Source organism: Erythrolamprus reginae, chromosome 2 (genome assembly GCF_031021105.1).
Source record: "Erythrolamprus reginae isolate rEryReg1 chromosome 2, rEryReg1.hap1, whole genome shotgun sequence".
NCBI lineage: Eukaryota > Metazoa > Chordata > Lepidosauria > Squamata > Dipsadidae > Erythrolamprus > Erythrolamprus reginae.
In genome coordinates, this window is record NC_091951.1 from 7,709,082 (window position 1) to 7,736,960 (window position 27,879).

Here is a 27,879-nt window from a genome sequence, read left to right on the forward strand (position 1 = left end):
TTGCTAAAAATGAATCCAGAAAAGTTAGGTTTTCTATTTTACTTTTAGTATTAGATGCTCAGATCTGGTCTTAGTAAAATGATGTAACATTTGGGGATGAAGATGCAGCCCAGCAGCCCAGCACTGGAGGCCAAGATGGAAAAGACCTGCACAGCCACCATGTATTTCCCTTTGGTGCTCAGATAGGTTGGCACAAAGGAGATCCAGACACTGCAGAAGACCAGCATGCTGAAGGTGATCAGCTTGGCTTCATTGAAGGCTCCAGGCAGGTGTCTGGCTAGAAAAGCCACCGTGAAGCAGATGGCAGCCTGGAAACCCATATAACCAAGGACTCCATAAAACATGGCAACGGAGCCTTCATTGCATTGCAGGACAATCTCTTCAGGCTGGGAATGCATATCCGAATCTGGAAACGGGGGAGAAATTCCCAACCAAAAGACAGAAATGGCAATCTGGACACTAGAACCAGAAATAACAATGGAGTTGGTCAAAGCTTTTCCTAGCCATCTCTTCATGGTGTGGCCAGGCTTTGTGGCCAGGAAGGCCAACACCACTGTGATGGTTTTGGCCAACACAGAAGAGACAGCAAGTGAGAAAATAATGCTGAAGGTTGTTTGACGGAGAAGGCAGGTGGACCTTCTTGGCTGACCAATGAAGAGAAAGGAAGTCAAAAAGCAAAGCAGGAGGGAGACCAGGAGGATGTAGGAGAGGTCACGGTTGTTGGCTTTGACAATGGGAGTTTCTCGATGTCTAATGAAGATTCCTAACACAACAGCAGTAGTGATGGAGAAATATAAGATAAAAGAGATTAGGATGATCCCCAAAGATTCTTGGTAGGACATGAACGTTATCATTTTAGGGATGCATTGAATTTTGGCAATGTTCGGATATTGGTCTTCTGGACATGTCAGGCATTCTTTGGCATCTGAAAAGAAAAAGTATGTAGTAGAAGTTTTTATTTTATTTATTTTATTTATTTATTTATTTTTTCCAATACACAATGAGGGGTTTAGTGGGTATATATCTATATACACATAGTAAAATACATGATGGAGGTTATAGAGGAGATACTCATAGTAAAATATATCTGAGAAATAATAGAAAAGAAGATATAATAAAAGAACATATCAATGAAAGAATAGAAGAAGAGATATAGAAATAGAAGAACGGTATAGGAGATATAGGAGAGCAATAGGACAGGGGACGGAAGGCACTCTAGTGCATTTGTACTCGCCCCTTACTGGCCTCTTAGGAATCTGGATAGGTCAACCATAGATAATCTAAGGGTAAAGTGTTGGGGGTTTGGGGATGACACTATGGAGTCCAGTAATAAGTTCCACGCTTCGGCAACTCAGTTACTGAAGTCATATTTTTTACAGTCAACTTTGGAGCGGTTAATATTAAGTTTAAATCTGTTGTGTGTTCTTGTGTTGTTGTGGTTGAAGCTGAAATAGTCGCCGACAGGCAGGACGTTGCAGCATATGATCTTGTGGGCAATACTTAGATCTTGTTTAAGGCGTCTTAGTTCTAAACTTTCTAGGCCCAGGATTGAAAGTCTAGTCTCATAGGGTATTCTATTTCGAGTGGAGGAGTGAAGGGCTCTTCTTGTGAAGTATCTTTGGACATTTTCAAGGGTGTTAATGTCTGAGATGCGATATGGGTTCCAAACAGATGAGCTGTATTCGAGGATGGGTCTGGCAAAAGTTTTGTAAGCTCTGGTAAGTAGTGTGAGATTGCCAGAGCAGAAGCTACATAGGATTATGTTTACAACTCTTGAAGCCTTCTTGATTAGGTTTACAACTCTTGAAGCTTTTTCTTTTTCCATTTGGTCAAATACCCTGTTTAGGGTGAAAGCTCCTTCACATATGCTTGAGGTGGAGATTTTATAAAAATGATGAAGCATGGGAATAATTTAAGGAAAGGGAGGCCATTCCTCCTTCCATCACCAGCAGTTTTCAAGATAATATGGCAATTCCAACCCTAACAAACTTAAAGGCAAAGTTAAATATATCTGGGGGCCCATTCTGACTCAGCCTTCACATGTAGAGATAAAAAATTTAATGAGTAAAACTGCTTTTTATAATAGTACAGTCATAGTCTTTTATTCATAGGGATAAACAATAGATCAAAGGTAATTACAGTGTTCCCTCGATTTTCGCAGGTTCGAACTTCGCGGAAAGTCTATACCACGTTTTTTCAAAAATATTAATTAAAAAATACTTCACGTTTTTTTTCCCCCTATACCATGGTTTTTCCCACCCGATGACATCATCTGTCATCGCCAAATTTTTGTCCACCTTTAATAAATATTTTTTAATAAACTTTAATAAATAAACATGGTGAGTAATAATCTCAATGGCTGTTAAGGGAATGGGAAATTGTCATTTAGGGGTTTAAAGTGTTAAGGGAAGGCTTGTGATACTGTTCCTAGCCAAAAATAGTGTTTATTTGTTTATTTATTTTATTTATTTATTTATTTATTTATTTATTTATTTATTTATTTATTTATTAATAGAATTGAAAGGCACCGTTAGGTCATCGAGTCCAACCCCCTGCCTGAGCAGGAAACCCTACAGCACCCCAGCCAAATGGAAGTCCAATCTCCTCTTGAAGGTGTCCAGAGTTGGGGAGTTCACCACCTCCCCTGGCAGGCAGTTCCATTGGTTGATCGCTCTGACCGTCAGGAAGTTCTTCCTTATTTCCAGGTTGAATCTCTCCTTGGTCAGCTTCCAACCATTGTTCCTTGTCCGGCCCTCTGGTGCCCTGGGGAATAAAGAGACCCCCTCCTCACCGTGGCAACCCCTCAAGTATCTGTAAACTGCTATCATGTCCCCTCTAGACCTTCCTTTTTCAAAGGTCCTAGAGGGGACATGATAGCAGTTTACAGATACTTGAGGGGTTGCCACGGTGAGGAGGGGTCTGCTTTATTCCCAGGTGCACCAGAGGGCCGGACAAGGAACTATGTGTTGTGAGGCTGACCAGAATTGGATGCAGTACTCCAGGTGGGGTCTGACCAGGGCATAGTAGAGTGGTATTAGTACTTCCCTGGTCTTGGAGCGTATTCCTCTGTTGATGCAGCTTAGGATTGAGCTGGCTTTTTTGGCTGCTGCTGCACATTGCTGACTCATGTTTAGTTGATTGTCCACCAAGACTCCAAGATCTCTTTCGCAGTCACTACTGCTGAGTGGGGTATCTCCCAGGCTGTATGTATGTCTAGGGTTCTTTTTGCCGAGGTGGAGGACTCTGCATTTGTCGGTGTTGAACCTCATTTTGTTGGTATGGGCCCACTGTGATAGTCTGTCTAGGTCTTCTTGTACTCTGAGCCTGTCCTCAAGGGTGTTGGCTACCCCCGCCAGCTTGGTGTCATCTGCAAATTTTATTAGTTCCCCTTTTATTTCCTCGTCCAGGTTGTTCATGAAGATGTTAAAGAGTACAGGACCCAGGACAGAGCCCTGTGGTACTCCACTGTCTACTTTTTTCCATGTGGATTTGGTGCCGTTGAGGACAACTCGTTGGGTGCGGTTGGTCAGCCAACTGTTTATCCATCTACATGTGTAGTAATCTACTCCATTTTTTTCTAGTTTGTGGATTAGAAGATTGTGGTCGACTTTATCGAAAGCCTTACTGAAGTCCAAGTATATGAGGTCCACTGAGTTGCGTTGGTCAACTGACTTGGTTATGGTGTTGAAAAATGATATGAGATTGGTTTGGCATGATTTGTTTCTGATGAATCCGTGCTGGCTATTGGATATGATCTTGTTTGTTTCTAGGAAGTGGGTAAGTTGCTTTTTGATTATTTTCTCCAGTATTTTTCCAGGTATAGAGGTCAGACTGATTGGTCTGTAGTTACCTGGGTCGGTCATTTTGCCTTTTTTGTGGATGGGGACTACGTCAGCTCGCTTCCAGTCTTCCGGTAGGTCTCCAGTGATCCAGGATATTTGGTAGATGAGGAGGAGTGGTTCCGCTATGGTGTCTGCCAATTCTTTTAGGACTTTGGGGTGAAGTCCGTCTGGCCCTGGTGATTTGTATTCGTTGAGTTCCCTCAGGTAGTCCCTCACTGTGCTTTTGTCTATGTTGAGTTTGGTTCTGGGGCAGTTTGTTGCAGTTAAATTGCAGATTGGTTGGAGGGAGGTTCCCTTTTGTGTGAAGACTGTTGCAAAGTAGGCGTTGAGTAGCTGTGCTTGGTTATTGCTGTCTGTGATTTCTCTACCCTCTTCGTTTTTTAGTGTGACGATTGTTTCTTTGATTTTCTTCTTATTGTTGATGTGTTGGAAGAATCTTTTTTTGTTGTCTTTGACTTCCGCTGCAAGGTGTTGTTCATATTGTGCCTTTGCTGTTTTTATTTTTTGTTTGCAAGAACTGGCTGTTTGCTGATATTCCGCTTTGGTTATGAGTCCTTCTTTCCATTGTTTGTACTTAGCTTTTTTTCCTTTTATGTCATCTGCGAGGGCTTTGTTTAGCCATGCAGGTTTAGTTTTGGTTTTCCTGTTTTTCCTTTTCATGGGGATTGCGTTGTTTTGGGCGTCTATGATGCTGTTTTTTAGGATCACCCAGGCTTCCTGAGTGGTTTTTCCTTCTAAGAGTTCGTTCCAGGGGCATTGTTCAAGGTTCGCTCTGAGCTTGTTAAAGTCCGCTTTTCTGAAGTCTGGGACTGTAGTGGTGTTGGGTATAGTAGCTAGTGATTGCACTATGTTGAATTTGAGGATGACGTGGTCGCTCTCTCCCAGTTTCCCTTCTTCTTCTGTTCCCTCTATTGTTTCTTCCCTGTTTGTTAGTATTAGGTCTAATATAGCATTCCCTCTGGTTCCTGTTTCAACTTTTTGGGTTAGAAAGTTGTCAGCTAGACTGGAAAGAAATTTGGCAGACTTTCCGCTTGGTGCTGAGTTAGTTTTCCAGTTGATGTCTGGGTAGTTGAAGTCCCCCATTATTGTCGTGCTGTGTTTGTTGCATATGTCTGTTAGTTGGCATGTGAAGAGGTCGTCCATTGTGTCTGTTTGATTGGGTGGTCTGTAGTATACTCCAATTGTGGTGTTGCTCTTTTTTTCTTTTATGTTGACCCATATGATTTCTAGGGGGTTATCATCTTTGGTTGGATGTAGTTCTGTGGCAGTGTAGTGGTCTTTGATGTATAGTGCAACACCTCCTCCTTTCTTGTTTGACCTGTTCTTCTTGAAGAGGTTGTAACCCATTATCTGTGTGTTCCAGGCGTGTGTTTCGTCCCACCAGGTTTCTGTGATTCCAATTAGATCATATTGGCCCTCGTGTATTAATAATTCCAGTTCGTCCTGTTTGTTTCCCAAGCTTTGTGCGTTCGTGTACAGGCATTTTAGATGTTTGTGTTTGTTTGCAGGTAGAAATTTTTTAATCTCAGGTTTGTTTGTAGGCTTGTCCCGTTCCCCTTCCTTGTTTTGTTCAGTGTTTTGTCGTATAGTTTGGTCACCCTCCCCTCTCAGAGCTAGTTTAAAGCCCTCCTGATGAGTTGGGCTAGTCGGTTGCCTAGGAGGTTCTTCCCCGCTCTAGTGAGGTGTAGCCCGTCGCTTGCTAGAAGCCCTTCTTGGAGATAGTGCAGGCCATGGTCGAGGAAGCCGAAGTTCTTATGGCGACACCATCCTTTAAGCCAGTGTATTTACTTCCGCATCTCTACTTCGCGGAAATTCGACTTTCGCGGGCGGTCTCGGAACGCATCCCTCGTGAAAATTGAGGGAACACTGTAGTCCCATCAAACCTGGGTTTATCCAAGAAATCTGAATTGCTTCTTGTATATAGGTGAAATTCAAAAAATTAGAATAATGTGCAAACGTTTGTTAATTTCAGTAATGTACCTTAAAAGGTGAAAATTAATATATGAGAGAAACTCATAACATGCAAACCATGATTTGTCATAATTGCGATGATTATGGGATACAATTCATCAAAATCCCAAATCCCCCATCTCAGAAAATTAGAATATTACATGCGATTTAAAAAAACCTGATTGTGCATAGAACAATATCGGACCTCTGAAAAATATAAGCATGCATAAGTATTCAGTACTTCAGTACTTGGTGCACATTTCTCCCAGCTGGTGGGTGAGTGAGATTTTTCCCATGAAAACCATCATACTAGTTGGTGACTGCAGGGAGAATGTCACTAAGGGCCTTGTCCTTAGGATCAGACTGATGAAAGTAAAGTGTCAATGTTTTGATGCAAATCTCAGCCCTTTCCTAAGTGCACCAATACATGGCACACACCAAGGCATGGCCCAAGGGAGAAAGTTTATGGCTTGGCATAATCGTACTACTTTGTTATTCTGGTGAAAGCTGTTTGAACATGTAGATGTTGCTAGCTTTGCCAAAATACCAATTTTTAGGCACACACTCAAATACACCTCCTCTGAAACCTGCCTTTTTCTGCAGCATCACCCACCTTCTGAAATGGAAATGGTCCCTTCTCCACAGGCAAGGCAGTCATAACAGCAAAGAGGTTCCCCTTCCTGAGGCACTTTGGCAAACCCTGGATGGCAGCTTTCCACACACTTGGAAGAAGGCAGGGCCTGAGCAAAAGAGAGAGAGAGAACACATCCAGGCCAGAATACATCCGGAACTGTCTTCTACCTCACGAATCCCAGCGGCCACAGAGTTGGCCTTCTCCACGTCCCATCGACCAAACAATGTCGTTTGACGGGCCCCAGGGGAAGAGCCTTCTCTGTGGTGGCCCCGGCCCTCTGAAATCAACTCCCCCCAGAGATTAGAATGGCCCCCACCCTCATTTTCTTTCGCAAATTACTCAAGACCCACCTTTATTGCCAAGCATGGGGGAGTTAAGATATTCTTTCCCCCTAGGCCATTACAAGTTATGAATGGTATGTTTGTGTGTATGTTTGGTTTTACTATAAGGGTTTTTAATTGTTTTATTAATTGGATTGTTACATGCTGTTTTTTATCATTGTTGTTAGCCGCCCCGAGTGTGCGGAGAGGGGCGGCATACAAATCCAATAAATAATAATAATAATAATAATAATAATAATAATAATAATAATAATAATCAAAGAAATGGGATAGATGTCATTTATTTGTGGGCATGAGGGTTCAGGAGTATAAAGTAATTCTTAAAACAGTGGGCTGAACCTCAAGCCTGTATACTGATTTTATGACTGATTGAACAATCTATTGCTTCCTTGGTTAGGTCTCACTCTGTTCAATCATTGTACTTCTTCAGGGTTTCCCATGAAGCTATTCTGTTAACAGCAATAGGAATAGCACTTAGACTTACATATCACTTTATAGTGCTTTGCAGCCCTCTCTAATCTTATAGAGTCAGCATATTGCCCCCAACAATCTGGGTCTTCAATTTACCCACCCTGGAAGGATGGAAGACTGAGTCAAGCTTGAGCCTGGTGAGCTTTGAACCGCCAAATGGCAAACCACCAGCAGTCAGCAGAAGTAGCCTTCAGTATTGCACTTTAACTCTTGCACCACCGTGGCTCTGGACTTAGCTTCAATGATCTGATGGTGCTTTGTAAATCTCAGGATATTTTAAAGCTTCCATTCACAATTCAAAGTGTTGGTTATGACCTATAAAGCCCTTCATGGCACTGGACCAGATTATCTCAGGGACCGCCTTCTGCTGCACGAATCCCAGTGACCAGTTAGGTCCCACAGAGTGGGTCTTCTCCAGGTCCCGTCAACTAAACAATGTCGCTTGGCGGGACCCAGGGGAGGAGCCTTCTCTGTGGTGGCCCCGGCCCTCTGGAACCAACTCCCCCCAGAGATTAGAATTGCCCCCACCCTCCTTGCCTTTCGTAAGCTTCTTAAAACCCACCTCTGCCGCCAGGCATGGGGGAACTGAGATGCTCTTTACCCCTAGGCCTTTACAATTTTATGCCTGGTATGTCTGTATGTATGTTTGGTTTTACAATAAGGGTTTTTAATTGTTTTAATATTGGATTGTTATATGCTGTTTTTATTACTGCTGTTAGCCGCCCCGAATCTACGGAGAGGGACGGCATACAAATAAATAAATAAATAAATAAATAAACAAACAAACAAACAAATAAATAAATAAACAAATAAATAAATAAATAAACCAATCAATCAATCAATCAATCAATATTTTAAAGCTAAGGAGCTTTCCCCATTTGCACTCAGCCCTGACTTAAACATGCCTTGATTACTTTGTTTTTTATCTTGCCTCCCTAAGACACTGTGTTATTATGTAAAGTCCACAAATAAGGTTGACTTAAGTTGACCTTGACAATTTCCACCAGCCCCATAACTTATCAAATGGGTGGGGGGAAAGATCCATGTTCTTTTTGTCATTCTGATCCCTCTTGTGGACCTTTATAGACTTCATTGCATTGTCGTGCCAACCTAACAGTAAAAATAACAATCTTCGTGTGAAATCAAGAATGTCCTCATGATGTTTATGAAGGTATGATAAGTCACCAGTATAGGAATAATATGGGTAATGGAGAGAGGTGAAGTCTTTTGGTTTTTGCAATTAGAAGAATGAAAGATATTCAATAATAATAATAATAATAATTTATTGCATTTGTATGCCCGCCCCTCTCCGTAGACTCGGGGCAGCTAACAACAATGATAAAAACAACATGTAATAATCCAATAATAAAACAACTAAAAACCCTTATTATAAAACCAAACATACACACAAACATACCATGCATAACTTGTAATGGACTAGGGGGAAGGAATATCTCAACTCCCCCATGCCTGGCGGTACAAGTGAGTCTTGAGTAGTTTATGAAAGACATGGAGGGTGGGGGCAGTTCTAATCTCCGGGGGGAGCTGGTTCCAGAGGGTCGGCGCCGCCACAGAGAAGGCTCTTCCCCTGGGGCCCACCAAAGGACATTGTTTAGTCAACGAGACCCGGAGAAAGTCAACTCTGTGGGACCTTATCGGTCACTGGGATTCGTGCAGTAGTAGGCAGTTCCGGAGGCAGTAAAGTTATTAAAGTTGGACAAATTAAAGGCCTTTTCTCACACACCTTGTCCAGTAGGCTGAGGAGAGCAGTACCATCTTGATCAACAAAAAGCTTTAGGTCTGAAGATTCTTCCCTTCTCAGACTCCCAAATTTCCATCTCTTTATGGACTTATTGGGAAATATCATGGAGCTCATGATGTTTAAATCAGATTTCATCCCGCCACTCTTGTCAAAATACACTCCACCCATGGAAGAGTTGTAAAAATGAGAACTTTGGAGGAAGGAGTGAAACTGGAACAAGTAAAGGAGGAGAAATAGAACGGATGGAAAAGAAGGGAAAGAAGACAAAATAATTTTTGTTTGTTTCGATGGCTTCTCCTTATTCTATGCTTTGAAAAAAGCCCACCCACCTGCCCCGTGTTAAAAACTTTGCCCGAAGAACAGTTGATCAGCTCCTCAGCTGTGTTTTGGGCTGAATCCACCTTCTGAGCATATGCAGAAGTGAAATTGTTGTTGTTACTATCACATTAATTTTAGAATTTTTTAAAAAACCCTTGAACTATTATTGTTTTGTACCTAGGAGAGATTGACTGTTAGATTTGCTCAAATCTCAGCATGGTGCACTGAGCTATACAATCTATGCAGTTATAGTATCCAAACTGAACATACGAACTGAATAAACAATCTCTCACTGCCAACCCACACTCAGTAAAAGACCTTGGAATACTAATATCGAATGACCTAAGTGCTCAAGCCCACTGCAACAATATAGCCAAAAAAGCTTCTAGAGTTATTAACCTGATCCTACGCAGCTTCTGCTTAGGCAATCTCACACTACTCACAAGAGCCTACAAAACTTTTGCCAAACCCATCCTAGACTACTGCTCATCTGTCTGGAACCCATACCACACCTCAGACATCAACACCCTTGAAAATGTCCTACGAAAATAGACTAACAATCCTGGGCCTAGAAAGCTTAGAACTACGGTGCCTAAAACACGATTTGAGTATTGCCCACAAGATCATATGCTGCAACATCCTACCGGTCAATGACTACTTCAGCTTCAATGGATGATCTCTGGCGGGCCCGGGACAGGGGTTTATCCTCTGTCCTGGTGCTTCTTGACCTCTCAGCGGCTTTCGATACCATCGACCATGGTATCCTTCTGCACCGGCTGGAGGGGTTGGGAGTGGGAGGCACTGTTCTTCAGTGGTTCTCCTCCTACCTCTCTGGCCGGTCGCAGTCAGTGTTAGTGGGGGGTCAGAGGTCAGCTCCGAGGTCGCTCCCTTGTGGGGTACCTCAGGGGTCGGTCCTCTCCCCCCTGCTATTCAACATCTACATGAAACCACTGGGTGAGATCATCCAAGGACATGGGGTGAGGTATCATCAATATGCCGATGATACCCAGCTTTACATATCCACCCGATGCCCAGTCAACGAAGTGCTGGAAGTGATGTGCCGGTGCCTGGAGGCTGTTGGGGCCTGGATGGGTGTCAACAGACTCAAACTCAACCCAGATAAGACGGAGTGGCTGTGGGTTCTGCCTCCCAAGGACAATCCCATCTGTCCGTCCATCACCCTGGGGGGGGGAATCATTGCCCCCCTCAGAGAGGGTCCGCAACTTGGGCGTCCTCCTCGATCCACAGCTCACATTAGAAAACCATCTCTCAGCTGTGGCGAGGGGGGGCGTTTGCCCAGGTCCGCCTGGTGCACCAGTTGCGGCCCTATCTGGACCGGGACTCATTGCTCACAGTCACTCATGCCTTCATCACCTCGAGGTTCGACTACTGTAATGCTCTCTACATGGGGCTACCTCTGAAAAGTGTTCGGAAACTTCAGATCGTGCAGAATGCAGCTGTGAGAGCAGTCATGGGCTTACCTAGGTATGCCCATGTTTCACCATCACTCCGCAGTCTGCATTGGCTGCCGATCAATTTCCGGTCACAATTCAAAGTGTTGGTTATGACCTTTAAAGCCCTTCATGGCATCGGACCAGAATACCTCCGAGACCGCCTCCTGTCGCACGAATCCCAGCGACCGATTAGGTCCCACAGAGTGGGCCTTCTCTGGGTCCCGTCAACTAAACAGTGTCGGTTGGTGGGCCCCAGGGGAAGAGCCTTCTCTGTGGCGGCACCGGCTCTCTGGAACCAACTCCCCCCAGAGATTAGAACTGCCCCTACTCTACCTGCCTTCCGTAAACTCCTTAAAACCCACCTTTGCCGTCAGGCATGGGGGAACTAAGACATCTCCCCCTGGGCATGTTTAAATTGTGTATGGTATGCTTGTGAGTGTGTATGTACTATATGGGGTTTCTTTTTAAATCTTAAATGTTTTAAATGTATTCAGATTATTTATTATTTGTTTTTCTCTGCTGTGAGCCACCCCGAGTCCTCGGAGAGGGGCGGCATACAAATCTAAATAATAAATAAATAAATAAATAAACCGCAACAACACAAGAGCATGCAACAGATTCAAACTTAATACGAACTGCTCCAAACTTGACTGTAAAAAATATGATTTCAACAATCGAGTTATCGAAGCGTGGAACTCATTACCGGACTCAATTGTGTCAACCCCTTACCCCCAACATTTCTCCCTTAAACTCTCCACGAATGACCTCTTCAGGTTCCTAAGAGGCCAGTAAGGGGCGTACATAAGTGAACTGGTGTGCCTTTCGTCCCCTGTCCAATTGTCTTTCCTTTCTCTCATCATATATATTCTCTTTCTTTCATATATCCTCTCCTCTAAGTTCACTTTTACCCTTATATATATTACTACATGTCTATTTTTCTTCCTATGTATTTGTGTATTGGATGGATGGATGAATGAATGAATGAATGAATGAATAAATGAATAAATAAATATTGAGCCTCAAGTAGAGGATAGAGACCTACAATGGAAAAGATAATACCTGCCATGGTTGCAGTTTATGAATTTCCTTCCTCCTCGTCTTTTCGCTTCTGGAAGAGTACACAGTATTTAATGCCTGTGCTGTAGCCCAGACAGAATAGTAAATTTGGTAGTTGTCTAGGGAGAAGTTTCTTTCCTTCTCCTCCTTGGTCAGTTGGATCTTCAACTTCTCTTTCTCATTGCACCTCATCCTACCTTTCTTGGCCAAGGGATGCTTTAAATATGAACAACGAAACGTCAACTCTACATATCTGCTAATAGATGAATAAAATAAGTGGAAATCATCCTGGTTTGCCCATTCTTTCTGGTGGGTGAGGAAGGAAAAATAAACAGAAGAGTTGAGAATATTTTGTGGACTATATCTCAAATCCAACATAAAATCCCAGCTAGCTGTAGTGATCCAGACTTTGTCATAAGTGGGTGCTTTCACACGGTTAAACACATCCTGCATAATACTTATTCCATGTAAAAAGGAACCTGGTTCTCCAAAATAAACAAAGACATTGACTTGTGTCCATTTGAAGAATTGTGTTAAACTAATAGATACCTTGATGGCAACCACAGAGATGGTTTGGGACAAAACCACACAAATTTCATTCCTTGTGAGCAGGGTTGTTAAAGTTCTCATGAAGGTTTGCCCATCGTCACTGTCTGGAGCAAGGAGCCCAATTAAAATCCATCTGAAATGATGGAGTAGATTTATAATCCCTGAGTACCAGATTCCTTCTGAAGGGACAGTCCAATAGAAAAAGGGGAACTGGGTTTTATCGCCTAGCACATGTGAAGCAAAAGTATAACTGATCTGAAAAGAAAAAGAAGGTATTAAGGGTCACCGTTTTGTCAGATCAAGGCTCAAATATTAACTATTCAAAATGGACGGGTAAAATGTTATTTTTCTTCTGGGAGAAAGGCTAGCCACCTTGAAAGAAACAAAGAAGCAAAGAAGCAAAGAAGCAAAGAAGCAAAGAAGCAAAGAAGCAAAGAAGCAAAGAAGCAAAGAAGCAAAGAAGCAAAGAAGCAAAGAAGCAAAGAAGCAAAGAAGCAAAGAAGCAAAGAAGCAAAGAAGCAAAGAAGCAAAGAAGCAAAGAAGCAAAGAAGCAAAGAAGCAAAGAAGCAAAGAAGCAAAGAAGCAAAGAAGCAAAGAAGCAAAGAAGCAAAGAAGCAAAGAAGCAAAGAAGCAAAGAAGCAAAGAAGCAAAGAAGCAAAGAAGCAAAGAAGCAAAGAAGCAAAGAAGCAAAGAAGCAAAGAAACAAAGAAACAAAGAAACAAAGAGGGGGTGGACTTTTATATGGGAGTTGCTTCCCTTGTCATTTTGCCAATCGATAAGCTCTTAAGCAGGAACCACATTTTAGAGATCATTTCTCCACTAATGACTAAGATGTCTTGATAGGCTGTCTGCTTAAATAAGTCAAGATCATGGCACACACTTGAGTGTAAACCAGGAAGCCTGTAATTGAGGAGTCTATCTGACAAAAACAAAGACTGTTTATTGACAGGAAATAGGCACATGTAAAGCTTGTAGCAATTCTGGGTAATTAGAAAGCTGATGAAATAAACAAAGAGTTTAGGCAGCTTGCAGATTTCAGCTAGAAGTTAGAAATAGAGATTTTGTTTGTTTGCTTGTTTGTTTGTTGTTTTTGGAGTTGAAAGGGATCTTGCAGGTCATCAAGTCCAACTCTCTGCTCAAGCAGGAAACCCTACACCACCCTAGCCATGGACCAAATAGAATGTGCATTAGATAACTCCCAGAGCATTCATTAACCAAGGCCTAGGAATAGGGACAGCTAGAGACCAATAGAACAAATTGTTAAATCATTACTAAGGAGAACAGCTACTTGGATTGAAAGGCATTTCAGCAAGGCAAATACATAAAAGGGGTCGTCAATAATAATAATAATAATAATAATAATAATAATAATAATAACAACAACAACAATAATAATAATAATAATAATAATAATATAATATTAGATTTGTATGCCGCCCCTCTCCGAAGACTCAAGCAAACTGAACCATTTAAATGGTGGCATATGCAACCTTGAATACAGCAAGAAACTGAAAAGGAGTAATGCAGCTCTAATCCAGACTGCAGACATAAAACCTCTCCTAATGCAGGCTGTTTCTTGCAGTCATTGCTAGGCTTCCATGAAACAGTACCTTTAGTATTTGTGATTGCAAGTAGTGATAAGTTGATGACAGGCTGAGCAACTTCCTCATCTGGGGTTGATATTTTTTTACAGTGCAAAACATGGACCCAAGCCAAATCCTAATACTTCACAGCTGTATTTGTAGGTGCCATAGCATGTTAGGATAGGATTACACTATATCTGGACTTCTAACGTGAATGCTTTATACACTCCAATTCCATTAGCCAAGACAGGACTGCACGTAGGTCACAGAGTGAGTCTGCATTTCTGGTGAAATCTGCTTAAGGAAATGACTGGCCATAAAACAGTTCAAGCAACTCTCCTTGGATAACAAGAATGCGTCAACAGGAAAAGAACTGTGTGATCAAAAGATGCAAATTTCATTGCCTGGGGTAAACAGGACGAAGGCTGTGATAAAAGACCTTGCTTTGTGGTAAACAGGAGATAGCTGTGTTAACAACAAAAGGTCCCAGGAAATTGGCCATGAGAGACATTTGCTCAGTGGAAACTGGTTACATTCCATATGGAGATAGGAAGGAGGCTGAAGTTGTGTTATGTTTTAGAGTTACGTTATTGGATGTTTGTATATCACTTGACATGTATGTGTAATCATTCCCATTTGCATATTCCCCAATAAAAGGAGGTGCACAGCTCAATACTGTGTCATTTCACCCAGAGAGGGATGTGTCCAAGTCTTCTTTCTAGGATTGGCATTTGTGAGTGACACCCCCACACACACACATGGCTGGGTTGCTCTAAGTCCCTCTGAAGGCATCGTTCCCCTCAGGGACATTGCAGCACCTCAGTATTGATGGTCAGGAAGATCCTGAACAGGCCCTTGCAACTAGGAGTCAGGCAATTTGCTCATTGGGACATTTCTGCAGGGAGGCAATGGTTCAGGCTAGTGTGTTCTTATTGGGCGATTCTTGCTTTATTTTCATCCAAGTCCCACATTTGCAAATATTTGCTCTATATTTCTTTTCATCAACTGCATTGTATATATACCATATTTTATTATCCTCTGGTTAAAATGTACAGCATTCTCATGTAGCAAAAGCATAAGAGAATCTGGAACAGAGGGCACTGATATTATATGAACTAGGTTAGACATATTTTTTCCAGAACAATGCTTATTCGAAGCCTGTTGTAAAGGGAGAAGGCACAGCCCTTTCCACTCCATAAGTCTTTGTTCAAACTTTACTTGCAACTATTCTTTTTCCCATGGGATCAGAATATCACTTATCAGAAGTCTACTGTGAGTGGGGAAGGGAGAGGACACCCTTTCACTCCACGATCCTCAACTCAACCCTGGTTACACATAATACAATTCAGCAACAAATCTACACTTCATTGGGCATGACCTGAAGTGAGGGTGTGACTGCCTTCAAAATTATAAGAAAATGATAAGTTCTCAGGGGAGACTGAATTACGCCAGGTCCCAGCCACAGGATCTGCATTGACCATTTTGCCAACATAAGACATCAGAGAAAGACACAGACCTGTCCACAGTGCAATTCTGGGCATGACCCTTCCCTTGCGTTCAAATCCAGGATAGGACCCACCCTCTCTATCTAAGTCACACAACCTATCTAACTAACAACTGGCTTACCTCTTATCCAAAGTAAAAAGTTCGAATAAGAATAGGCTGGTGACCTGAAGCTCCATGCAAGGAACAGTCAGGGGTCCTGGTTGGAAAACAGGTCTCTTCCAGCAGCTATCAACCTCCTAATCCACAAATTAGAAAAAAACGGGGTAGGTTACAACACATGCAGATGGATAAACAGCTGGCTGTCCAACCGCACGCAATGAGTTGTCCTCAACGGTTCCAAATCCACATGGAAGAAGGTAGGCAGTAGGGTACCACAGGGTTCTGTCCTGGGCCCTGTACTCTTCAATATTTTCATCAATGACCTGGACGAGGGAGTAGAAGAGGAACTAATCAAATTCGCAGATGACACCAACCTGGCAGGGGTTGCCAACACCCTAGAAGACAGGCTCAAAATACAGAAAGATCTGGACAGATTAACACTATGGGCCCACAACAACAACATGATGTTCAACGTCGACAAGAGCAAAGTCCTTCATCTTCGTAAAAAAAAACCCTAGACACACATACAGCCTGGGAGAATCCCCGCTTAGCAGTAGTGACTGCGAAAGAGATCTTGGAGTCTTGGTGGATAATCAACTAAACATGAGCCAGCAATGTGCAGCAGCGGCCAAAAAAGCCAACGCCATCCTAAGCTGCATCAACAGGGGGATATACTCCAAGACCAGGGAAGTATTAATACCACTCTACTACGCCCTGGTCAGACCACATCTGGAGTACTGCATCCAGTTCTGGTCACCACACTTCAAAAGAGACCTTGAAACTCTGGAGAAGGTGCAGAAAAGAGCAACCAAAATGATTAGGGGACTTGAAACCAAGACTTACGAAGACAGATTGCGGGAACTGGGCATGGATAGCCTAGAGAAAAGGAGGGCGAGAGGGGACATGATAGCTGTATATAGGTATATGAGGGGTTGCCATAGAGAGGAGGGGGCCACTCTATTCTCCAGAGCACCAGAGGGCCGGACGAGGAACAACGGCTGGAAGCTGACCAAGGAGAGATTCAACCTAGAAGTAAGGAAGAACTTCCTGACAGTCAGAGCGATCAACCAGTGGAACAACCTGCCTGTGGAGGTTGTGAACTCCCCAACTCTGGACACTTTCAAGAGGAGATTGGACTGCCACTTGGCTGGAGTGCTTTAGAATTCCTGCTCAGGCAGGGGGTTGGACTTGATGACCTGCATGGTCCCTTTCAACTCTAACAATAAATAAATAAAAATAAATAAATCTTATCCGAAGTGACAGGCACCATCTGTTATAAAAATATTCCAACAAAAACAGGAACTCAGACAAACCACAAACAATAAACCTTACTTTGAGAGTCAGAGGTTTATTTCATGAGCGATTTGGAACATGAACAGCCATCACAACACAACTTACACCAATAACCCATTGCAATGAGGTCCACTGACATAGCTGAATCCAGCAAGGATTACCTATGGCCAGAGACTCTCAACTCATCCCAAGACATTATTTTATACTTTTCTGCATGCATTTCACAACTTACTTTTTTGTTCTGTCATAGTGACAGACAGTCTCCACATATACTGGTGTATATCTCAAACCTCTATCCTTTGTCTAGTTTCAGTTCCGTATTTCTCGCAGTTTCAACGTTCTATTTCCAAATATATCTCAGAACTACATACTTTACAAAATCGCATTTCACAGCAACAGTCCAGCGACGTTACAAACAGTTCTGATACACTTTGCAATCTGTATGTCTAAAACTTTGCTTTGTATAACTTTTCAGGCCTACTATCTTTCGGAGACCTATATAATCAAACCCCAGTTTTCCTCCCTTCACACTTAGTTCTTGGCATTTAGGCCAGGGGCCCTTTTCCTTGGAGTACTCCAATAAAAAGCAATCAAAACCACAATCGCATCATGTCTGGCATCCATCATTAGTCTCAGCACCAGGCTTAGACCCAAAATGGGGACAACAATCTAGCCATCCAATCAACACTGAATTGAAATAACCATTTAGTTTCTGCTCTGGAAATCTCGCACTACTTACCAGAGCTTACAAAATTTTTCGCCAGACCCATCCTCAAATACAGCTCATCTGTTTGGAACCCATATCGCATCTCAGACATTAACACCCTTGAAAATGTTCAAAGTTACTTCACAAGAAGAGCCCTTCATTCCTCCACTCAAAACAGAATATCCTACGAAACAAGACTTACAATCCTGAGTCTTGAAAGCTTAGAACTACGACGCCTTAAACATGATCTAAGAATTGCCCACAAGATCATATGTTGCAATGTCCTGCCTGTCAAAGACTACTTCAGCTTCAACCACAACAACACAAGACCACAAAACAGATTCAAGCTTAACATTAACCGCTCCAAACGTGACTATAAAAAATATGACGTTAGTAATCGGGTTGTTGAAGCGTGGAACTCATTACCGGACTCCGTAGTATCATCCCCTAACCCCCAACATTTTACCCTTAGACTATCCATGGTTGACCTCTCCAGATTCCTAAGAGGTCGGTAAGGGGCGTACATAAGCGCACTAGAGTGCCTTCCGTCCCCTATCCTATAGTCTCTCCTATAACTCGCATTTCTTCTCTACTATATCTTCTATAACCTTCATTGTGTATTATTGTGTATTGGACAAAATAAATAAATAAATAAATAATAAATAAATAACAACAACACAAGAGCACACAGCAGACTCAAGCTTAATATTAACCGCTCCAAACTTGACTGTAAAAAATATGACTTTAGTAATTGGGTTGTCGAAGCGTGGAATTCACTACCAGACTCTATAGTATCATCCCCTAACCGCAATATTTTACCCTTAGACTATCCACGGTTGACCTCTCCAGATTCCTAAGAGGTCAGTAAGGGGCGTACATAATCGCACTAGAGTGCCTTCCGTCTCCTGTCCTATAGTCTCACCTATATCTCTTATTTCTTCTCTACTACATCCTCTATAACCTTCATTGTATATTATTGTGTATTGGGCAAAATAAATAAATAAATAAATAAATAAAAAATTTAGGTGTCAGGTTTTCTACCACCTCAAGAATGGCTGGGCCATGCTTTGAAGATGCTATTATTAAGGAGAAATTATCACTATTAGGTTTCATGAGTCACCAATCAGCATTGACACATTAAACTGCTTTTCATTCCCATTACAAATCTAGATACATTTCTGTTGAGGCCCGTCTGCGTCCCGCACAGCTGGTCATGGATCCCAAAGATCGAGAGATGGTTGCAGCCTGGTAACCTAAGCCTGTGTTATCTGTCACCCAAGTCTGATAGTGAGAAGGTCAGAAAGGATGTGGAGTCAGAAGCTGAAAGCCAAACAGGGCCTTCTGCATCTCCCAAGGTGCACATGAGTGATTCGGGAGAAGAGGAGGAGCCTCTTCTTGATGCTAGGGTAGGCAGAGTTGCCAGAAGGCACGAGTGGCTAAGAAAGAGGAGGTCTCTGCTTGAATAGCCCTCTAGAACAATTGGCCATGCTCTTAGGTTATTTAAGGTTGGGCCACGTGATGCTTCAGTGAGGAAGTCAACTTTCATTATGTTCCAGGTGTCCGCTCGGATGTCTCTCTTGGGATATTATTATTTCAATGATGAATTACGAACTGGGGAGTTGGTTTCATTCTCTCTGGGCTTTCTGCCAACTCAGTGTGAGTCAGTTAATGAAAGCTGTGTGATCAAAGAAAATGTCTGTGAGTTTTGGTTTCTGGTTTGGACTCTAATTAGCAGCTTGTACCAAACAGACCTATTTCTTGCTTTGTTGCTAGATTTCTAAATCCAAACCTCCCTGCTCCTAAAATATTAGTCTGCGGAGAGGGGCAGCATACAAATCTAAATAATAATAATAATAATAATAATAATAATAATAATAATAATAATAATAACAACAACAACAACAACAATAATAATAATAATTATTATTATTATTATTAAATATTTATTTATTTATTTGTTTGTTTGTTTGTTTATTTATTAGATTTGTATGCCGCCCCTCTCCGAAGACTCGGGGCGGCTAACAACAATAAAAAATACAATGTAACAAATCGAATATTAAAAAATAATCTAAAAACCCCCAATTTAAGAGACCAATCATACAAACAAGCATACGATGTATAAATTCTATAAGCCTAGGGTGAAGGGGAAAAATTTCAATTCCCCCATGCCTGATGACAGAGGTGGGTTTTAAGGAGCTTGCAAAAGGCAAGGAGGGTGGGGGCAACGCTGATATCTGGGGGCAGTTGGTTCCAGAGCGTCGGGGCCGCCACAGAGAAGGCTCTTCTCCTGGGTCCCGCCAAATGACATTGTTTAGTCGACGGGACCCGGAGAAGGCCAACTCTGTGGGACCTAACCAGTCGCTGGGATTCGTGTGGCAGAAGGCAGTCCCGGAGATATTCTGGTCCGATGCCATGAAGGGCTTTATAGGTGATGACCAATACTTTGAATTGTGACCGGAAATTGATCGGCAACCAATGCAGACTGCGGAGTGTTGGTGTAACATGGGCATACCTGGGAAAGCCCATGATTGTTCTCGCAGCTACATTCTGCATGATCTGACGTTTCCGAACACTTTTCAAACGTAGCCCCATAATAATAATAATAATAATAATAATAATAATAATAATAATAATAATAATAGAATTACATGCTTATATCTTCTAAAATTAGTGTGTGGGGGGCGATTTCTTGGAGGACTCATTGCTGGGAGAGAACACCATTTCTATGCATACAAATACCTGAGAGATTTTGTAGGTGTGCAACATGGTTGAAATCTGGATGGAGATGTCCGTGGAGGCCCCTTCAAGAAGTGCCAGGATGTTTTTCTCCCTTCCACAGCTATAGTTGGGCACATTGGCCTCTCCAGTTGAAAGCAGGTCCAGCAGAGCATCCGAAGTCATTTTCACATCAAAATAACTGTCTTGGATTGTGTAGCCTAACGTGAGGTTGGGTAAGAATTTTGGATCCTGGTTGATCTCTTGTACAGCAAAGAGGAAGGACAGGATTTTCCAATAAAATGGATATCCTTTCCTGCAAATATGATTACAGACCATAAACATCAATCACAGCAAGAAACCAGTCTATTCATTGTTCATAAATCTTTGCAATGTATCAATAACTATAGACTACATCAATAGTTGATGTAGACTACATCTGCAATTCTATCTAAGCTGTTTTCTATCTACTGTTTTCTGTCTACTGTCATTGGAAGGAAGCAGTTTGATGTTATTTTAGGGTCAAAATAGGGTCTCAAAGCAGATTCTTATTTCTGACCTGTCAATTTCTGAATGCCGTGTGAAGTTTACAAAGCTATTGAAGGCTTTAAAATAGAACATCCATGAAAAAAGTGGATATAATTCATAGACAGAGACATATTTTGCAGAAGATCATTATTTCTAATCTGCCAGTTTTATGAATGCTGTGTGAACCCGATCCTACGCAGCATCTGCTCAGGCAATCTCACACTACTCATGAGAGCCTACAAAACCTTTGCCAGACCCATCCTAGACTACTGCTCATCTGTCTGGAACCCATACCACGTCTCAGACATCAACACCCTTGAAAATGTCCAAAGATATTTCACCAGAAGAGCCCTTCACTCCTCCACTCGAAACAGAATATCCTACGAAAATAGACTAACAATCCTGGGCCTAGAAAGCCTAGAACTACGGCACCTAAAACACGATTTGAGTATTGCCCACAAGACCATATGCTGCAACGTCCTACCAGTCAATGACTACTTCAGCTTCAACCGCAACAACACAAGAGCACGCAACAGATTCAAACTTAATACGAACCGCTACAAACTTGACTGTAAAAAATATGATTTCAACAATCGAGTAATTGAAGCATGGAACTCATTACCGGACTCAATTGTGTCAACCCCTAACCCCCAACATTTCTCCCTTAGACTCTCCACGATTGACCTCTCCAGGTTCCTAAGAGGCCAGTAAGGGGCGTACATAAGTGCACCAGTGTGCCTTCCGTCCCCTGTCCAATTGTCTTTCCTTTCTCTCACTTATCATATATATTTTCTTTCTTTCATATATCCTCTCCTCTAAGTTCGCTTTACCCTTATATATGTCACTACATGTCCATTTTTCTTCCTATGTATTTGTGTATTGGACAAATGAATAAATGAAATAAATGAAAATAAAATGAAATGAAATTTACAAGGGTTCTGAAGATTTTAAAACAGAACACCCATGAAAAAAATGTATTTGAAATGTCGGACTTAGACTATTTAGAACTGAACCACTTTCAATGTGACTTAAGTGTAGCACATAAAATTATCTGCAACAATGTCCTGTCTGTCAATGACTACTTCAGTTTCAACTGCAGCAATACACGAGCACAGAATAGATACAAACTTAACGTAAACTGCCCAAAACTCAGTTGCAAAAAACTATGACTTCAGCAACAGAATGGTCAATGCCTGGAATACACTACCAGACTCTGTGGTGTCCTCCCAAAACCCCCAAAGCTTTAACCTTAGACTGTCTACCATTGATTTCATGCCATTCCTAAGAGGTCTGCTGATTTGATTTGATTTGATTTGATTTGATTTGATTTGATTTGATTTGATTTGATTTGATTTGATTTGATTTGATTTGATTTGATTTGATTTGATTTGATTTGATTTGATTTGATTTGATTTGATTTGATTTGATTTGATTTGATTTGATTTGATTTGATTTGATTTGATTTGATTTGATTTGATTTGATTTGATTTGATTTGATTTGATTTGATTTGATTTGATTTGATTTGATTTGATTTGATTTGATTTGATTTGATTTGAATGCTGCCCCTATCCGTAGACTAGGGTGGCTAACAACAATAATAAAAAACATCATGTAAATCCAATACTAAAACAACTAAAAAACCCTTATTCTAAAACTAATCATACATACAAACAAACATACCATGCATAAATTGTAAAGGCCTAGGGGGAAAGAGTATCTCAGTTCCCCCATGCCTGACAGCAAGGTGGGTTTTAAATATTCTTAACCATGTTTATACATTTTATGTATTCACAATCATGTTAATACTTTTCTTGCAATCTTACATATGCTTGACAAAATAAATAAAATAAAATAAATAATGCATTAATCAGCACAGGGAAAGTGATTAAGATACTTTTTTCAAGAACCAGGGATCACTTCCTAACCAATAGTTCTGACACTTACATTTTGTTGGTTACCACATTTTCAGAGTATAAGATGCACCTGTTCTCCTCCAAATGAGGCAAAAAAATTTGGTCTGTCTTATACTCCGAATGTAGCTTTTTTGAAGCTTTTTCCCCCAGCTCTAACAGGTGCTAATGATCTTCCCGACTTGCAGGATTTTTTCATTCGTACTCTGTATAGTCTGGAGGACAGAAGGAAAAGGGGGGACATGATCGAAACATTTAAATATGTTAAATGGTTAAATAAGTTCCAGGAGGGAAGTGTTTTTAATAGAAAAGTGAACACAAGAACAAGGGGACACAATCTGAAGTTAGTTGGGGGAAAGATCCAAAGCAACGTGAGAAAATATTATTTTACTGAAAGAGTAGTAGATCTTTGGAACAAACTTCCAGCAGACGTGGTTGGTAAATCCACAGTCACTGAATTTAAACATGCCTAGGATAAACATATATCCATCCTAAGATAAAATACAGGAAATAATATAAGGGCAGACTAGATGGACCATGAGGTCTTTTTCTGCCGTCAGTCTTCTATGTTTCTATGTTTCTAAAAAATGAGGTACTTCACAAACCATTCAATTCATACCCTTATTTTTTTTTTAAAGATTTTTTTAAAAAAGCAAAACTCAAATTGCTTGTTTCTTTTTAAGCACCTTTTCCCCATTTGCACAATGTAAAGAAATCATTAATGGTTTACTGTTGGGTATTTGGAGCAGTTTCCTCTTCCTACCAATCTTTCTCTTTCTCCTTCTCTTTTCACATCGCCTTCTCTAACCAGTTTGTGCTCTGGGCTGGTCACTTTGCATTCACAAACTTTCACATCAAACAGTTATAATCATATTTGGTGAAGATATGCAGAAGAAAAGCAGACTAGGTCTTTATTCTGCACATTAAACTGATGGCAGAAAAAGTCCCCGTTCCTCTAATTCAGGAGTATCAAACTCAAGGCCCATGCAGTGCTTAGTTCTGGCTTGCAAAGCCTCTCTGGAACAGCAAAGGACCAGCCCAGGTGCTGCCACCAGCAAAAACAGAGTTCGGGGCTCCATTTTCACTGGGAGAGGGCTACCAAAACTAAAAACAAAACAAAAGGAGAATGTTTCCCCTTTGCATTTCAGCATCCAAGAAGGGACAGGAAAGAAGAAAGTTCTGGAGACCTCACCTACAAAAAGATATTGACAAAATTGAACGGGTCCAAAGACGGGCTACAAGAATGGTGGAAGGTCTTAAGAATAAAACATATCAGGAAAGACTTCATGAACTCAATCTGTATAGTCTGGAGGACAGAAGGGAAAGGGGGGACATATTTGGACCAGGACTCATTGCTCACAGTCACTCATGCCCTCATCACCTCGAGGCTCGACTACTGCAACGGTCTCTACATGGGTCTACCTTTGAAAAGTGTTCGGAAACTTCAGATCGTGCAGAATGCAGCTGCGAGAGCAGTCATGGGCTTTCCCAAATATGCCCATGTTACACCAACACTCCGCAGTCTATATTGGTTGCCGATCAATTTCCGGTCACAATTCAAAGTGTTGGTTTTGACCTATAAAGCCCTTCATGGCATCGCACCAGAATATCTCCGAGACCGCCTTCTGCTGCACAAATCCCAGCGACCAATTAGGTCCCACAGAGTCGGCCTTCTCCGGGTACCATCAACTAAACAATGTCGGTTGGCGGGCCCCAGGGGAAGATCCTTCTCTGTGGTGGCCCCGACTCTCTGGAACCAGCTCCCCCCCAGAGATTAGAACTGCCCCTACCCTCCTTGCCTTTCGTAAACTCCTCAAAACCCACCTTTGTCATCAGGCATGGGGGAATTGACATATCTCCCCCAGGCCTATATAATTTATGTATGGTATGTTTGTAGGTATGTCTGCTTAAAAAATTGGTGTTTCTTTAACTATTTTAAATTTTAAATTGTAAATTATTAGATTTGTCATGAATTGCTTTATTGTGTTGTGAGCTGCCCCGAGTCCATGGAAAGGGGCGGCATACAAATCTAATAAATAACAATAATAATAATAATAATAATAATAATAATAATAATAATAATAATAATAAGATCAAAACATTTAAATATGTTAAAGGGTTAAATAAGGTTCAGGAGGGAAGTGTTTCTAATAAGAAAGTGAACACAAGAACAAGGGGACACAATCTGAAGTTAGTTGGGGGAAAGATCAAAAGCAACATGAGAAAATATTATTTCACTGAAAGAGTAGTAGATCCTTGGAACAAACTTCCAGCAGACGTGGTTGGTAAATCCACAGTCACTGAGTTTAAACATGCCTGGGATAAACATCATCCTAAGATAAAATACAGGAAATAGTATAAGGGCAGACTAGATGGACCATGAGGTCTTTTTCTGCCGTCAGTCTTCTATGTTTCTATGTTTCTAAAAAATAAGGTACTTCACAAACCATTCAATTCATACCTTTATTTTATTTTTTTTTAAGATTTTTTTTTAAAAGCAAAACTCAAATTGCTTGTTTCTTTTTAAGCACCTTTTCCCCATTTGCACAATGTAAAGAAATCATTAATGGTTTCCTGTTGGGTATTTGGAGCAGTTTCCTCTTCCTACCAATCTTTCTCTTTCTCCTTCTCTTTTCACATCGCCTTCTCTAACCAGTTTGTGCTCTGGGCTGGTCACTTTGCATTCACAAACTTTCACATCAAACAGTTATAATCATATTTGGTGAAGATATGCAGAAGAAAAGCAGACTAGGTCTTTATTCTGCACATTAAACTGATGGCAGAAAAAGTCCCCGTTCCTCTAATTCAGGAGTATCAAACTCAAGGCCCATGCAGTGCTTAGTTCTGGCTTGCAAAGACTCTCTGGAACAGCAAAGGACCAGCCCAGGTGCTGCCACCAGCAAAAACAGAGTTCAGGGCTCCATTTTCACTGGGAGAGGGCTACCAAAACTAAAAACAAAACAAAAGGAGAAATGTTTCCCCTTTTGCATTTCAGCCTCCAAGAAGGGATAGGAAAGAAGAAAGTTCTGGAGACCTCACCTACAAAAAGATATTGACAAAATTGAACGGGTCAAAAGACGGGCTACAAGAATGGTGGACGGTCTTAAGAATAAAACGTATCAGGAAAGACTTCATGAACTCAATCTGTATAGTATGGAGGACAGAAGGGAAAGGGGGGACATATTTGGACCAGGACTCATTGCTCACAGTCACTCATGCCCTCATCACCTCGAGGCTCGACTACTGCAATGGTCTCTACATGGGTCTACCTTTGAAAAGTGTTCGGAAACTTCAGATCGTGCAGAATGCAGCTGAGAGAGCAGTCATGGGCTTTCCCAAATATGCCCATGTTACACCAACACTCCGCAGTCTACATTGGTTGCCGATCAATTTCCGGTCACAATTCAAAGTGTTGGTTTTGACCTATAAAGCCCTTCATTGCATCGGACCAGAATATCTCCGAGACCGCCTTCTGCTGCACAAATCCCAGCGACCAATTAGGTCCCACAGAGTCGGCCTTCTCCGGGTCCCATCAACTAAACAATGTCGGTTGGCGGGCCCCAGGGGAAGATCCTTCTCTGTGGTGGCCCCGACTCTCTGGAACCAGCTCCCCCCCAGAGATTAGAACTGCCCCTACCCTCCTTGCCTTTCGTAAACTCCTCAAAACCCACCTTTGTCATCAGGCATGGGGGAATTGACATATCTCCCCCGGGCCTATATAATTTATGTATGGTATGTTTGTAGGTATGTCTGCTTAAAAAATGGGTGTTTCTTTAACTATTTTAAATTTTAAATTGTAAATTATTAGATTTGTCATGAATTGTTTTATTGTGTTGTGAGCCGCCCCGAGTCCACGGAAAGGGGCGGCATACAAATCTAATTAATAATAATAATAATAATAATAATAATAATAATAATAATAATAATATGATCAAAACATTTAAATATGTTAAAGGGTTAAATATGGTTCAGGAGGGAAGTGTTTCTAATAAGAAAGTGAACACAAGAACAAGGGGACACAATCTGAAGTTAGTTGGGGGAAAGATCAAAAGCAACATGAGAAAAAATTATTTCACTGAAAGAGTAGTAGATCCTTGGAACAAACTTCCAGCAGACGTGGTTGGTAAATCCACAGTAGCTGAATTTAAACATGCCTGGGATAAACATATATCCATTGTAAGATAAAATACAGGAAATGGTATAAGGGCAGACTAGATGGACCATGAGGTCTTTTTCTGCCGTCAGTCTTCTATGTTTCTATGAAAGGGAAAGAGGAAAGACAAAGAAGGAAAGAGGGGAAGGAAGAGGAATAAGTTGAAATGCCCCTGTAGTCTTACGTGGAAACCATAGCAGAGGGAGTCCTCTGGAAATTATGTTGTTGAAAAAGAGTCTTTATTCCACAGATCATGCCACTAATGGAAAAATCTCCTGGCTTGCCATAAATCGATGGCTGTTCCCCATCCCGGCCCAGAGTCAAAGGGCACGAGGTCTTCCCCATCTTGGTGGCTGTGCAAGGCAGAAACAAGATCAGCAGAAATAGCAGGAGAAAGAGGATCATTCTTTCTATGCCTGCACTGTTTCCTGCCATGGAACAGTTTTTGTTACACGGTTAACAGAACATCTTTCAAGCTTGAACCTGCAGTAGCTTCTGTGGTGTAGACAGAGCTACACAATCGAAGGCTAACATTTAAGAGGATAAGACCGTGTTCATCTACATAGCATCTGCCCTGCCCAAAATGTCACACAAGGTGTTTATGCAGCCTGGATGTCAGGTTACCGCATGTTGCTCTTCATCTGTTGGGAAAGAAAATCCCAAGTGATGTGGCATCCACGTGAAACATGGGATAGCGGTAATTTTGAAAATTATAAGGAGAAGAAGCATCCCTATTGTAATGTCCTCAAGAGTGTACTTTCCAAAGTGCTCCATTCAGAAAAGAAACTCTTCCTGAAAATCTAGATAGGTTCTGCTTCCTGGGTTTGGACACTATCTAGTGTTTCATGTCATTTTTGGAAACTCCTTGTTCGTTTACAAAAGAGGAAATCTGGTTGGTGTTCTGGGTATAAACCAGGGGTCACCAACTGGTGGTCTGGGAGAAAATGTTGGTGGTCTGTAGAAAATCTGCATTTCTGTTGAGGAACTTGGCCAAAATTCCCATACCGC

General features: G+C 41.6%; 1 protein-coding gene across 1 annotated transcript; it reads right to left on the minus strand.

Moving 5' to 3' along the window:
• Positions 1 to 50: 50 nt before the first annotated feature.
• LOC139159086 (vomeronasal type-2 receptor 26-like) lies at positions 51 to 27,874 on the minus strand. The gene is made up of 7 exons (XM_070736450.1): positions 27,799 to 27,874; positions 27,056 to 27,224; positions 20,304 to 20,595; positions 11,832 to 12,632; positions 8,983 to 9,210; positions 6,406 to 6,532; positions 51 to 925 (listed from the first exon to the last, which is right to left on the minus strand). Exons 1-7 carry the CDS (start codon positions 27,872 to 27,874, stop codon positions 51 to 53), a joined length of 2,568 nt encoding a protein of 855 aa, XP_070592551.1.
• Between the last annotated feature and the right edge of the window lie 5 nt (positions 27,875 to 27,879).